General features: G+C 46.0%; 1 protein-coding gene across 2 annotated transcripts in view; it reads left to right on the top strand.

The window, feature by feature from the left end:
• Ak8 (adenylate kinase 8) overlaps positions 1–13,983 on the top strand; it is a 128,586-nt gene extending 114,603 nt beyond the window's left edge. For both annotated transcript variants that reach the window (XM_052725164.1, XM_052725165.1), the window contains exons 12-13: positions 364–444; positions 7,478–13,983. In XM_052725164.1, coding sequence (XP_052581124.1) covers positions 364–444; positions 7,478–7,715 — 319 coding nt within the window. In that variant the 3' untranslated portion in view covers positions 7,716–13,983. The remainder of the gene's footprint in view (positions 1–363; positions 445–7,477) is intronic.
• Positions 13,984–16,049: the final 2,066 nt, after the last annotated feature.

Here is a 16,049-nt window from a genome sequence, read left to right as displayed (position 1 = left end):
GGTGGCCGAGGAACTTGGTTGTGGTTTCTTTGGGTAGGAGTGTACAAGGCAGTGTAGGCTCCAGAGTGGCCAATGGATGATTCTGGAAGACTCTGGGCAGTCTCTGGTCACCCTAGTATCTGGCATTGGGGTGTTATTGGCCTGGAGAGTGAGTTTGATAGAGAAGGAGGGCGGGGCTCTAGGCTCTGGGCTCTAGGTGGGTTTGCTGTGTACCCGGAAGTCATGTTGACAGGTCAGCTTTGACATCTCCACTGTCAGCGGGGAAAGGGAGGAGTAGTCTCCCCAGGATTAGCAGGCCAGGCTGTCAAAGCTTTCCCAGGTCCAGACAGTAACAAACATGGCTGCTGTGGTGTCTCTCTGCAGGGTGTTCTTCCTGAACGTGCCATTGGATTCCATCCTGGAGCGAATGACGCTGAGAAGGACTGACCCTGTCTCAGGAGAAAGGTTGGTCAGGGCTTACTGGTGGCTGGTCATGGAGGGCTGTTGGTGGCCAGGCCCCCTGTACAGCCGCCTCTTCACTAAGGTGCTCAGTGCCTTTGTGGACCTGCTTCAGGACAGCACTGGCTACGACAGACGGAGGCTACAAACAGGGTGGTTTTGTGAGTTCTGGGCATGTCTTTTGGCTCCCTGTCTGCAAGAGTGAGGGAAGAAATGTACCAGGCCCTGCAGCAACACACTGGTTAAGTATCTGGTCACTGTATTCCCAGCCCCCAGCTGGACTCCCCTTCAGTAATGGCTGCACCAGATGGGCAGGCTGTTAATACTTAACAAATAGTGTTTGGAAGGATGAAAAAAGAACAGATGAAGCCGGGGAGATCTCAGATGGTAAAGTGCTTGCCTTGAAAGCACGAGGACCTGAGTTCAGTCACTGGAACACACACAGACACACAGACACAGACACAGACACACACACACTTAAAAAACAAAACAAGCCGGGCGGTGGTGGCGCACGCCTTTAATCCCAGCACTCAGGAGGCAGAGCCAGGCGGATCTCTGTGAGTTCGAGGCCAGCCTGGTCTCCAAAGCGAGTTCCAGGAAAGGCGCAAAGCTACACAGAGAAACCCTGTCTCGAAAAAAAAAAGAAAAAAAAAACCAAACAAACAAAACAAAACCCTTTGTGGTGGTATATGCCTTTAATCCCAGCACTTGGGAGGAAGAGGCAGGTGGATCTCTGGCTTTTAGGCTAGCCTGGTCTACTTAGGGAGTTCCAGGACAGCCAGGACTACATAGAGGAAATCTTGTGTGATGACTGTTCTTTGGTTGTCAACTTGACAACATCTGGAATTAACTGAAACCCAAGTGGCTGGGTACACCTGTGATGGGTTTTCCTCCCTTCCTTCCTTCCTTCCTTTCTTTTTTGTTTTTGTTTTTGTTTTATTGTTGTTGTTGTTGTTGTTTTGTTGTTGTTTTTGAGACAGTTTCTTTGTGTAATAGCCAGAGAACATATATATATATATTCATTCTATCAGTTCTGTTCCTCTAGAGATCCCTGACAAAAATACAGATTTTGGTACCAGGAGTGGGGTACCAAAATACTTCTCTCTGGAACAGGAGAAGGCTCTTCAACAGATTCAGCATGCTGACCATTTGGCTGTTCTATCATTTGAACATTATGATTCAGCAGACCTGATGGTACTTGAGGTGTCAGTGACAGATAGGGATGCTGTTTGGAGCCTTCGGCAAGCCCCTTTGGCAAGCTCTTCTGTGAACCATAGAAGAAACCTTTAGGGTTATGGAGCAAGTCTCTGCCATTGTCTGCAAACAACTATTCCCTTTAAAAGACAACCTTTGGCCTGCTATTGGGTCTTAGTGGAAACTGAACATTTGACAATGGGCCACCAAGTTACCATGCGACCTGAGATGCTCATCATGAGCTGGGTGTTATCTGACCCACCAAGTCATAAAGTAGGATGTACACAGCCACAATCCATTATCTTTTTTTAATTTTTTTTTTACAATCCATTATCAAATGGAAATGGTATGTATATATGTGACTGAGCCTGAGCAGGTCCCGAAGGCACAAGCAAGTTACATGAAGACGTTGCCCAAATGCCTGTGGTTTCTACTCCCATTACAAAGCCTTCTGCTGCCAGGCATGCACCTGTAGCCTCATGGGATGAGGAAGAGAAGACTAGGGCCTAGTTTACTAATGATTCTGCGCATTATGCAGGCGCCACTCAGAAGTGGATAGCTGTAGCATTACAACCCCTGTCTGGGACAACCCTGAAAGACACTGGTGAAGGGAAATCTTCACAGTGGGCAGAACTTTGCACAGTACATATTGCCATATACTTTGTTTGGAAGGAGAACTGGCCAGATGTATGATTGTTCACTGATTCATGGGCTGTAGCCAATGAATTGGCTGGATTGTCAGGGACTTGGAAAGAGCATGATTGGAAAATTGGTGAGAAAGGCATCTAAGGAAGAAGTTGTGGATAGATCTCTCCAAATAGGCAAAGGATGTGAAGATACTTGTGTCCCATGTAAATACTCATCAAAAGGTGACATCAGCTGAGGAGTTCAGTAATCAAGTAGATAGGATGACCCATTCTGTGGACAGTCAGCCTCTTTCCCTGGCCATCCCTGTCATTGCCCAATGGGCCCATGAACAAAGTGGCCATGGTGGCAGAGATGGGGGTTAGGCATGGACTCAACAACATGGACTTCCACTCACCGAGGCTGACCTGGCTACAGCTTCTGCTGAGTGCCAGATCTGCCAGCAGCAGAGACCAACACTGAGCCACAGATATGACATCATTCCTGGGGTGACCAGCCAGCGACCTGGTGGTAGGATGACTATACTGGACCACTTCCTCCATGGAAAGGACAGTGCTTTATCCTTACTGAAGTAGATACTTATTCTAGTTATGGATCTGCCTTTCCTGTACATAATGTTTCCGCCAAAACCACCATCCATGCACTTACAGAATGTCTTACATCTTACAGATGTATCATGAATCTTAGAAGGTCTTATTAATAAAATCAAACCTGAGGCCAGTTATTGGGCTGAAGCTGGAAGATCAGAGAGACAGAACAAGCCACAGCTAACCTCACCTGGCCAACTTCTCACCTGATCTTGTTTCCTCAGACTGGAAGCCTTTGCGTCCTCATATCTGAATGGCTCTCAGCTGAACTGCTGCTTGTAGCCTGAAAGCTTAACCAGCCAAATGCTTCTAGTTCCTGGTCTTCATGCCTTATATACCTTTCTGCTATTTGTCATCACTCCCTGAGATTAAAGGCTCACTTCTTGGGATTAAAGGTGTGTGTCACCATGCCTGGCTGTTTCCAATGTGTCCTTGAACTCACAGAGATCCAGAGGGATTTCACCTCTGGAATGCTAGGATTAAAGGTGTGAGTGCCACCGTTTTCTAGCCTTTGTATCTAGTGGCTGTTCTGTCTCTGACCCCAGATAAGTTTATTAGGGTGCACAATATTTTGGGGAACACAATACCACCACATTTCCTCTTTTTTGTCTAAAAATAAAAAAGCTTATAACTAATATAAGAAAAATTATACCCAATAAGTATATACAATATACACAGTCAAGATTACATTAACGAAGTCTAGTCCATTAACATTTGGCAAATTCAGAAAAAAAACTGCATTTTATATATATATGTATATATATATACATATATATACATATATATATGTTAACAATGTCCAGTCCAGTAATATTTGATAAACACAGACAAAAATTTTCATTACTTATCCTATTTAAAACAAGTAGTTCCTTTTTAAATGTAGATTCAATAATTGACCTTTTTATCTTATCATATCCATATTCTATCTTTTTTCTTTTCATAATAGATTCAGTAGTCTACCTTTTGTCATTTTTATATCTTCTCCTTTTTCTTTTTACAGTAGATTCAGTGATCTACCCATTTATCCTATTATTCTTTGTCTGTTTTCTCAGAATAGATTCAGTGAGCTACCTCATATCTATATTCTCTTTTCTCTTTTTTCTTTCTTTTTTAAACAAAAACTCTGAATCTAATCTCCTTGTTCAGCTTTTTTCTTGACCATTAACAATTAACAACTTGTAACCAACCATTGTATACAATGACAATATCCAAAACTCATTAAACAACCAAAAATTACCCACCCCACTTCTTGGGAATGTGGGCGTCTTTTTCTTAAAATTACTTCTTGCTTTCTAGGGGCGAAGCCATCTTTAGGGAATCTTGAAAAGAAAATTTTTGGGTTAATTGTCAAGTCCTGTATCATTTGTCTAGTCACTGCATAATGAGAAAATACAGGGTTTGTTTCAAGTCCTTGTTCGAGCAGCCTGTCAGGCTGGATCATCTCAGCTAGCCATCTCAAAATTGTCCTGAGCAGTTTGTAGTCCAAAGCAGATCTTTCCATGGTGTTAATCAGCTTAATGGCTTTACCATAGTCCATGTGGAATCATCTTTGTGGGGTCTCTTCATCGTTTTGAAGATTTCAAAGTCGCTCTTAGGCGTGATCATGGTTCCCTGAAGACTTTATTTTATTTTATTTTATTTTCTGTGCCTCCTCTGTGGTTTGGAGCAATCACAGTCTGATAAATGTCTATCTCTTGGAACCATGAACGTTCTTCCCTAGAAGAGAAAATCTTCACAGCAATTTCTCCCCACCATTTGTCTTGCCAAACTTTTCCAAACTGACCTTTGCTGATGCTTTCTTGTAACATGATGGTCCTGGCAATTCTTCTCTGAACAAGCAGCGGTAAATCCTTTGTCCCAGGTAGCAGCATCACCACAGTCACCAACATGATGAGAAGCAGCCAGCAATTCAGAGCAGCAGTCTCTGCCTCCATGGTCCCACCACTGTTTGTGGTTCAGTCTGGGCCAAAGCTTCTCCCAAGCCTCCTAGGCCGGCCTCAAACTCGGAATCCTCCTGCCTCTGCCTCCTTCAGTAAATCCTACCGGCATGTGCCACCACAACATGGTATTCTACACAGTGTTGCTTCTGACCAGGAACTCACTTCACAGCCAGAGAAGTACAACAGTGGACCATGATCATGGAACCCACTGGTCTTACCATGTTCCCCACCATTCTGAAGCAGCTGGCCTGGTAAAAGGATGAAATGGCCTTTTTTTTTTTTTTTTTTTTTTTTAAAGATTTATTTATTTATTATGTATACAGCATGTGTGCCTGCAGGCCAGAAGAGGGCACCAGATCTCGTTACAGATGGTTGTGAGCCACCATGTGGTTGCTGGGAATTGAACTCAGGACCTCTGGAAGAGCAATCAGTGCTCTTAACCTCTGAGCCATCTCTCCAGCCCCCGAAATGGCCTTTTGAAGACACAGTTACAGCATCAATTAGGTGGCAGCAGCCTGGAGGGCTGGGGCAGGATTCTCCAGAAGGCAGTATATACTCTGAATCATCATCCACTGTATGGTACAGTTTTTCCCATAGCCAGGATCTAGGGGTCCAGGAATCAAAGGCTGGAAAAGGAAATAGTTCTACTAACTAACACCTCTAATGACCCACTAGGAAAATTTTTGCTTCCTGTTCATGTGGCCTCGAAGTTTTGGTTCCAGAGAGGGGAGTGCTCCTGCCAGGAGTCACAACGAACATTCTCTTGAACTAGATGCTTGGACTGCCCCCTGGTCACTCTGGGTTTCTGATGCCTTTAACCCAATAGCCTAAGAACAGAATAACAGTGTTAGGAGGTATGACTGATCCAGATTACCATGGGGAAATTGGATTGCTTCTCCACAATGGAGGGAAGAAGGACTCTGTCTGGAGTGCAGGAGATCCTTTAGGGCGTCTCTGGTGCTATCATGTCCTGTGATTAAAGTCAGTGGTTAAAGTCAAAGTAGAACAGGCTAATCCAGGCAGGATGGCAAAGGGCACAGACCCTCAGGAGTGAAGGTATGGGTCACTCCAGGAAAAGAGTCAAGACCTGCTGAAGTGCTTGCTGAGGGTACAGAATGGGTAGTAGAGGAACGTGGTTATAAATACCAGTTAAGGTCATGTGGCCAGTTGCAGACCAAGGATTATAATTGACATGAGTGTTTCTGTCATATTTTATAAAGAGTGTGTTTGTGCTAGCCAGGTGGTGGTGATGCACACCTTTAATCCCAGCACTTGGGAGGCAGAGGCAGGTGGATCTCTGTGAGTTCAAGGCCTACCTGGTCTACAAAGTGAGTTCCAGGACAGCCAGGGCTACACAGAGAAATCCTGTTTTGAAAGAATAAAACAAACAAACAAAAAGAATATGTTTGTATAGATATTTGCATTTTCTTTCTTTGATTTCCTTATCATGTGATATACTATCAATCAAGAGAATATCAGTGGTTATCATATTTAAGTTTTGAGATACCAAAAGAATGTCCCTCAAGGGGCATTGCTATATATTCTAAAACTTACGATTTGTTTGTGTTTGTATGAGGGACGGTTATATCATATTAGGAGTAATTATGTTGTGGCTGAATATATACTACATTTCTGATTTTTACATGGGGTAATTATAGTTAGGTGTTATTATGACCTGTTTTTTTTCACTTGAAAATTAAGCAGGACATAAGGAGATATGATTGTGTGTCAAGTTGACGAGGGGTGGACTTGTGATGGCTGCTCTTGGTTGTCCACTTGACTACATCTAGAATGAACTAAAACCCAAGAGTCTGGGCACACCCGTGAGAGATTTTTTTCTTAATTAAAACATTTGAAGTGGGAAGACCACTTTTAATCTAGATCTTTTGAGGTGAGGAAGATCCACCTTTCATCTGGGCCACACCTTCTGCTGGCAGCCTATAGAAAGGACATGGAGGAAGGAAGCTTGCTCTCTTTGTCTGCTGCTCTGGCTCTCTCCGGCAAGTGCATTCCTCCACTGGCATTAGAGTCTACTTCTTTGGAATTCTGGCATATACTGAAGACCAGCTGAGACATCCAGTCTCGTGGACTGAACAACTACTGGATTCTTGGACCTTTTGTTGGTAGACAGCTGAAGCACAGCCTGTCAGTCATTCTGATATATGTCAGTTCTGTTTCTCTAGGGAACCCTGATGAATAAACCCTGTCCCCCCAAAACAAAACAAAAGCCAGGGGCTGCAAAGATGGTGCTTTTCCACTGAGCTTGGGTCCCAGTGCCCACAAAAGGGAGCTGACAACCACCTGGATTTCTAGTTCCAGGGAATCCAACTCTCTTCTGACCTCCAGCACCTACATACATGTGACAAGGAGGGGGAGGGGGCTTGCCAAGGTGGGAAAAGGAAAGAAGAAAAGAACCTGGGTTGTTCGTTGTTTGTTCTGTTTTCAGGTGGGGTCTCACTCCATAGCTCTGGCTGGCCTGGAGCTTGTAGAGATCTGCCTGCCTGGGCCTCCTGAGTTCTGAGGTCAAAGGAGAAACTGTCTCTTCCTGAGACCAGTCTAGGGTGTACAAACATGGCTGGCATTTGTGCCTGGTGGTAATGGCGACAGGGCAAGGGCACTCAAGCATGGTCAACAAGAGGATTGAGCCCCCCTTGTCATCTGCTTCCCTTGTAGGTTCCATCTCATGTACAAGCCCCCTCCCACCGTTGAGGTCCAGGCTCGTCTCCTGCAGAACCCCAAGGACTCAGAGGATTACATCAGGCTCCGAACGGACCTGTTCTTCAGGAACTCTGGGGACCTGGAGCAGTACTACGAGCGGGCCATCACCATCAACGGGGACCAGGACCCATACACAGTCTTCGAGTACATAGAGAGCGGGATCATTAATCCTCTGCCCAAGAAAATGACCTGATAACGTGCAGAGCCATGAGCAAGCCCTGGAGATACTAGAATCCCTCTCCCACAACCTTCAGCAGACCACCACCACCACCACCACCACCCCAGCCAATAAAGATGCTAGGCACAACCTCAGGTAGCCTTCTTCTGGAGTCTGAGAACACAGGGCAGAGGACGCCCACGGAGTGGGCACAGTGGAATACTGGATGCTAGGTCTCCCTCTAAAGTCAGGTGTGGATGAAGCCCATCTCAAGCAGCAGCAGCACCCCACTGTGGGTAACTGGGTGGGTGCACTGGTCATGTTCTATAGCAGAATGGAACCAATAGCATGGATATATATTACAAAAGGCATTTAGTGATTGGCTTACGTGACACCAGCTAGGCCAACAATGGGCATCTGCATGCTGGAGAGTCTGAGAACCTCACAGCTGCTTAGCCCACAGGGCTAGGTAATCTAGATGTTTCAGTCTGGTGCTGAAGGCAGGGAGGATTCCTGGAGAGCCACTGGTCTTTAGTCCACACTGGAAGGTTGATAAAACTCGGTTCTGATATCAGTAGAGCATAGTAGGAGTGGTAGCAACAGGTCAGATGCATCCATAAGCAAGAAATGAAGGCAGGCAGGCAAAGCAGGCCTGGTTTTCCCTCACACATGAGGTGTTTCCCACTCTAGGGGAGGCTGTCCCTCCTCAGCTAATCCCCCCAAAGAGACGTGGCTCTTTGCCAATCCCAGGTCCAGTCAAGTTGACAACCAAGTTTAACCACCACAGAGTTAAACTCACTCTTCACAGCCTCTCTGTCCCTCGCTAGCAGAGGTGGAGTGATAACCACAGGCGCCTCTCAGTAACCCAAAGGATCCAGTGGGGTGATCGACAGAGCACTCAGCCCAGTGAGGACACATGTGAGCTCTGCTTTAGAGCTTCAGCACTGAGCTAAATGCAATGGCACCCAGCAATTGGGAGATAGAGACCAGAGGATCAGGAGTTCAAGACCAGTCTCCTCTGGTTACATGGTTCAAAGGTCATTCTGTACTGCAGCAAACTCTTGTCTCAAAAAGAAAAACATGGCACCCAGTCGAACTCTCTGGAATGAGGGACATTGCTTCTATCTGCACTGTCTATGTTGGCAGCCTCTGGCCACAGGAGGCTCCTGAGGCACCTGTAATATGGTTGTGCCATGGGAGAGGTGTGTTTTAAGTTTTATTTAGCTTTTACACATTTGAATTTCAACAGCCTTTCGAGGCTGGCAGCTGCTCTAATGAACAGTGTGTGTGTGTGTCAGGGGGTAGTGGGAGGAGGGCTGGGGAGGTGTTGTGAGGCCAAGGCACCAGTCATCCCCTGTCCTCTGTATAGCCTGCAGGCCCCACAGGAGGGGCCTGGACGGAGAGACCTGGGTTTGATGGTGTGACTGGAGTTCCTTTCACATCTCCTTCCATCATCTCATCCTTCAGGATGGTCCCAGTCAGGCAAGTCCTTAGGTGTCCCACGTGCAGATGCAAGAAGGTAACTCCCTTACCTAATGTCACCTGTCTCTAAGACTGACCTTAAATCCAGGATTCCCGGGACTGGGCTGACCTCAGAGTCTAGCACTTAGGGCTCTGGGAAGCTCAGAGACCCTGGGACCGATGCCCAAAGGCCCTTCTGGCTTAGGACAGCTCAAAGCCCATTTAGCAGAGCATGCCCCTGGGCCTGTCCCAGCTAGGTGCACAACCTGCCTTCTGTGCCTCCCTCTCTGCTGAGTGCCTCGGCTCCATTTCCCTAGGCTGTCGGACCCTGAGCACCACCTCCCGAATCTCCACCAGGGTCTCCCCACCAAGGTCCCCTGCAGTGCCCACCCTCAAACTTATTTGACACCACACACTCATTTCAGCACATGTCCAGCTTGCCAGGGCTCCCTGCAGGGTGTTAGAAAAGAATATTCTCAGTGTCACACAAAGAAACACATTAATAAAGTAAAAGTGATGGTAGGACACTTCCTTTCCACAAAAAAGTGTGTGTCACAATCCAACCAACACGCTGGCCAAAATGCTGTCTTTTTTGTATGGGTATTTTGTCTACATAGTGAGCTCCAGACCAACCAGGCTTCATAGTAAGACTGTCCTAAGGTGACTATGGCTATAATGCTGGAGGAGCTGAGAGTTCTACATCTGGATCTGAAGACAGCATAAGGAGACTGTGAGCCACACTGGTGTAGCTTGAGCATATGAGACCTTAAAGCCTACCCCCACAGTGACACACTTCCAACAAGGCCATGCCTCCTAACAGTGCCACTCCCTATGGGCCAAGCATTCACACGAGTCTGTAGGGGCCATACCTATTCAAACCACCACAGACTCATATAGTTCAGACTGGTCTTGAACTCCCTGTGTAAACAAGGATGACTTTGAACTTCGGATCCTCCTCCCTGTTCCTCCCTCCTGAGTGCTGGGATTACAGGTGTGTATCACCACATCTGGTTTACTTAGCTTTGGAGATAGAACCCAGGGCTTTGTGCATGCTATGTGTCTTAGTTAGGGTTTCTATTGCACCATGACCACGGCAACTGTTATAAAGGAAAACACTTAATTGGGTCTGGCTTACACTTCAGAGGTTTAGTCCATTATGGACACAGCAAGAAGCATGGCAGCACACAGGCAGACATGGTGCTGGAGAAGGAGCTGAGAGTTCTACATCTGGATCCACAGACAGGAGAAGAGACCAGTGTCCCACACTGGGCATAGCTTGAGCATATGAGACCTCAAAGTCTTCCCCCACAATGACACACTTCCTCCAACAAGGCCACACCTCCTAATAGTGCCACTCCCTATAGGCCAAGCATTCAAACACATGCACTCTGCCAAATGAGACACATCTCCAGTCCAGCAAATGCTTGTTGAGCCATGTCCCCAGCACTAGGGAGATATAGAAGAAAAAGGACAAAGAGACACATCTCCAGTCCAGCAAATGCTTGTTGAGCCATGTCCCCAGCACTAGGGAGATAGTAGAAGAAAAAGGACAAAGTTGCTGTGCTCATGTGACCAGCATTTTTTATAGAGAGATAGTAAAAGTGAGAGAGAGAAAAAAAAAATCTCATCTCTGATGGCCCCCGAGAACCATCTCACCCATAGGTTCCATTAAATACTTGCATCCTCTCATCGGGCTTACTTCTTTTTACCTAGGGCTGTCAGTCAAAGTTCCTGAGACTTGGGAGGATTATGGATAGTGTAGCAGTGTTCCCAGGGGAGGAGGAAAGAGGCAATTTAGATGCAGCCACACTCCTGTGAGATCCCATGGAAGGCAAAGGTGGCTTAGATGTTGAGTTTTAAGGCACATTAAAGAGGTTTGGGGGCATAAAAAACAGCCATATAGTTGACTACAGAATTAACTTCAATTTTTAAAAAACATAATTATAGATATCTTTCATTATTGAAATATGTTCCTTGCTTCTAAAAAAAGTAAGTAAAAATACGGTGACAGAACCCACAGGAAGAAAAATGCCCATCCTCCCCCTGACCAAACCTTCAATGATCATCATCGTGGTGACCACAGGTAAATCCCTGGAATTTCAGTTGCAGGGGAGGGTGAGTGGATGGATGGATGAGTGGGTGGGCTAGTGAAAGATAAATAATTTGATAAATGGATGAGTGGGTGAAGGATGATGAATGGGTGGGTAGATGAATGGATGTATGGGTAGATGGGTAGGTGGGGGGGGGAATGAATGGATGTGTGGGTAGATAGAAGGATGAGTGGTGAGTGTGTGGGCAAGTGGATGGATGGATGGATGGATGGGCACAATTTTGCGATTGTATTGCTTATATGTTTTTAATATTTTGTGTGTATATGCATGTACATGTCTGTGTTTGTGCATATAGACCAGAGGTGAGTGTGTTCCTCAGTTGCTGTCCATCTTCAATACCAAGGCAGGGTCTCCTGCTGAACCTAGGGCTCACCAACTTGCACAAATCTAGCTTGCCAGTTTGCTCCCATGTTGAGATTACAGGCAGGGCATAACTACCTGGCATTGCTGACATTTACAGATGATGGGGATCTTGTCACGGGTGGCAAGCACTCTGTGCTAAACCATCTCCCAAGCCCTGTACCATCTGGCTACTTTCAAGGTCTTTTCCTCCATGCCATGAGAATCTTCAGTTTGCTTGAGTGACTAAAGTAACAGCTACATATCGTGGACTATGGGGGTCCAGCCCCTCTATAGTCCCCTCCCAGGGTCCAGGAAGAATCTACAACCAGCTGATAATTTAATCTTTGATGATAGGAAATGAATCTATGTACACAGAACTCCTTAGTCCACACACTTTATTATTCTGTGTCAGTTCTCTCTCTATAAGCTTCTATTCTGTTCTCATGCCTAGCTCCTTTCTTGCCTGATTTTTATCTGCATTTATCTGCTGTCCCCTCTAAGTTCTATCTTAATCCTCTCATCTTAGTTCTGCCCCATCTAGGTTCTCATCAATCTAGTTCTTTCCCACCTCATCTCCTCTCCCATCTCCTTCTTTCTCATCTTGTTCTTCCCCATCTAGCTCTTCTTCATCTTCCATCTTGTTCCTCTAGTACTCACTTTTAGCCCTTCAATTTAGTTCTTCCCATCTAGTCTGTTCCTCTCCAGTTCTTACCCATCCAGTTCTTCCGTTCTCTTTTTTCCTCTCTCTCGCCTCCTCTCAGTCTCCTTATTCTCTCAGTTCTCCCCAAGTCTCTCAGGAATCCAGTTATAAACCCAAGCCGTAGCAATCCTCTGGCAGAGCAAGGTCACAGGCTTGAATTCTTACAGGGTCATAAAGGCAGAGAAGAGTTTTCCTCAGGCAGTGACCACCAGGCTTTCTTTTACAGCCCAAAAGGGAAGTGGTAAAGGAGGAGGAGGTCAATTGAGAACTAATGATCGGTTAGTATATCAAAAAGGGAATTTATGTGCTCAATCTACATTCCTAGAAGTGGTTAGGTAAGAAATTAGGAGTCTATAATGTTAGTAAAACTGTATAAGAAAGGAGGGTCTCAGCTTGAATTACACAAGGAATAAAGCTATCCCCCTGACCTAGGAGACAGTGTTGTTTCCATAAGGGTGTTACCTTTGTTCAGGAGATGGTTTGGCCTTGGATGCTTGATAGGTATTTTAGATAAATACACTGCTAGGAGTTCTTGGAAGTACATAGCATACAAGAAAATCGTTGTAGGAACCAGCTTATATATATACAAAAGCTAAAATATCACCAAGACTTCTTAAGCCATGGTCTGACCTTCAGAAAAGTCCTTGACTTTTCCAAGTAGTAGCTTTTGTGATAGTAGCTGGGTTCCATTATATTTTCCTGTGGTTTGCAGTAGCTACACATCCTGCTTTTCCTCACAGCTAGAGAACATACTTCTAGCCAGTGAAAATATCCAGGAAAGCTGCTGCTTTTCTCCTTACAATGATAGAGTGCTGGGTATGATAATAGACACCTGTAATCCCAGCCTTGGGGAGGCTGAAGCTGCAGGATAATATATTCAAGGTCAGTCTGAGCTACAAAGTGAGACCCTGTCTCAGAAACAGTCAGGTAGAGGTTGGGGCCAGCCTTTAATTCCAGCACTCTGGAGGCAGAGGCAGGCAGAATCTCTGTGAGTTCAAGGCCAGCCTGGTCTACAGTGTGAGTTCCAGGATAGCCAGAGCTACACAGAGAAACTTTGTCTCGAAAAACAAAACAACAAAACCAGAACCAGTGGCTGGTGGGAATCACTGTCCACTCCTGGGAGGTGTGGACATCAGTTCCCTGCAGCACCTTAAGCCCTGTGCCCAGGCCTGGGTCTGAATCTTTCTAGGTTTCTATGCTGATCATCCAAGGCAGAGGGAGAGCTTAGCCTTCCTGGAGACCTAGGCTGTGTGGAGGAGTGGTCAGCATCTGAACGAGAAGCAGCTTTGGGTGGAAAAAAGAAGCACAGGCTGTGGGAAGGCATCTGCTTCCTTCCTTCCAGTGAGGGCAAGAGCCAGAGAGGGAAGGAACCGAGGCCTCCTGCCTCCAGCCATGTGCCTTCTGCCATACCCATTTTACAGATGGGGAGACTGACAATTTCATAACCAGAGTCTTGAACCTGCTGCAGCTGCTGCTGCATTTCCTTCACTGATGTCAGAACTAGATTCTTCAGGCTTCTCACAGAGACTAAAGACCATCAGCTCACCGGGAATCCTCCAGGCCTTCAATGTCAGATTGGGACTGCTGGGGCAGTCAGCCTTGTGGAATGAGCAACTACTGGCTCCCTTTCCAGTGTGTCAGCCATTGTGGGACTACTCTGGCCATTTCATGTAAATCAATCTAATAAATATTATAAACAAATATAATAAGCATATATTATACATATTAATATAAGTGTATAAATGTAATTCATATATATAATATATGTGATACATTGTGTATATGCATGATATATTGTATGTATGTATATGTGCATATATGTGTAAATGTACTTACATATTACTATGTATAATATACATATTACATGTTATATATGTAATATAATCATATAATATAATATAGTGTTATATTAATTATATATTTTATACATAATATATAAATATAATACATAAGTATATAACATTTATTAGATATAGTATAAATATAATTTAATGTGTATTAAATATATATTAAGAGAGGATTATTATATTGTATATTTACTATTATATTTATACGTATATTTATTATAGATATATCCATTCTATTGGTTCTGTCTTGAAAGCCCTAGTAGTTGTGCTGAGATAGCTCAGCTGGTAAAGTGCTTTCCTTGCAAATCCAAGGGTCTGAGTTTTCCCTCCAGAACCCATCTTAGAAAAAGCGAGGTGCAGTGGCCTATGCCTGTAATCCCAGCACTGGGGCGGATCCCTGGGGCTCAGTAGCCCAGCCAGCCAAGCCTGCTTGGCCAGCTCCAGACTGGGAGATAAGCATAATGTGCTTTTAATGCCATCACTGGACATCTCTTCTGAGGTTCCCCTCCCCTGCCCCCCAGGTCAAAAACTCAGTTCCTTTTTAGTCTCGGGGAGTAGAGTGTAGCTTGTCGGTACTTGCTCAGCAAGCATAAGGCCTTGGGTTCAGTCTCAAGCACTGCCAACAAGAAAACAAAACGTGCTTTCAGTCCCAGCTCCAGGAGGGGGGTGGGGGAACAGGCTGGACAGTAACTAAAGAGCTACAAGCCTTGGAAGTTGAGAAAGGAGGAAGGAGAGCACAGGACAGGGCTAGTCCGAGGGTCAGATCCTAAGGCAGCCAAAGTGACACAGACACCAGTGCCGCCTCATTGCCACGCTGAGGGAGGGGCCCAAATGCTCCTCTGCCAGAGAGAGGCAGACAACCAGCAGCCATCTCCTCCAGAGAGAACAGAGAACCTCAGCAAAAGCCAGGGCTGGGCATGGGGGTCAGGGAGAGGCCAGTGGTGGCTGTGTTCCAGCCCAGGACTGTGGTGATATATTGTGTACCCTAATAAACTTGTCTGAGGATCGGAGGACAGAGCCTCCACTAGATTAGACATAGAGGTCAGGCAGTGATGGCACACACCCTTAATCCTATCATGCAGGAGGCAGAGGCACTCTCCATCCTTAAAGGGGAGCCATGTCTGCTAGAACCTGGGATTGGGTGTTTCCAACAGCACCCAGCTGGATCTCAGCACCCTCACTCCTCAGGTCTGATGGGTCTGGAAAGCCTTGGCTGTGACTGCAGCTCCCAGGACGCACACAGGTTTTTGGGGGACCTGCTGCTGCCTGGTGAGGAAATCCCAATCCTCTTCTGAGGCTACTGATGGTGTCAGTGGCTTCTGGTTAAGCCTTTACATACTCTGCCTTGGCATGTCCCTGGATGCAGGTGGTTAGGATGTGGACAGTTACTTTGGAAGGGAATCCAAGTAAGGAAGCCAGCCTGGAAAGGAGAGCACTGTTCACCCATGGGAAGGCTCTCTTCCTCCCCTTTGAAGGTTAACGGAGCCGTGCTTTGAGAGGACGCCAGCGCAGTGGCCACCCTGCTATATGCCTAAGGAAATCAGCCCAAACTCCTCTCCTGAGAGGTTGGGACAGCTGTGCCAAGGCTGATACTCTCAGCAGCTGCACAGACCAGCAGGCCAGGCACACAAGCAGAGGTTCCACAGAACACAGACAGGGGCTGAGCTTATTACCACTGGACAGTTTTTAAAAAGGAGGCCAGGTAAGCAGAGGGATGGCGACCAAAGACTGCATGCTGGCTGTCAGGAGCCTCCCAGACCTGTGCAAGTCCTCCAGGTCAGTCTGTGGCTAATGATGGGTGGAGCCACAACCCAGCACAGGGGACATCCACTACTTGGTGCTTCACCAAGAGCATGTTCCCAGTGTCACTTTCCTGGACAAGTACTATTTAACTGGCATTGTTAACAGT

This window comes from Peromyscus californicus, unplaced genomic scaffold (assembly GCF_007827085.1).
Source record: "Peromyscus californicus insignis strain IS unplaced genomic scaffold, ASM782708v3 Scaffold_7__1_contigs__length_154581171, whole genome shotgun sequence".
In the NCBI taxonomy this organism is placed as follows: Eukaryota; Metazoa; Chordata; class Mammalia; order Rodentia; family Cricetidae; genus Peromyscus; species Peromyscus californicus.
This window is presented reverse-complemented; position numbering and strand designations above follow the sequence as displayed.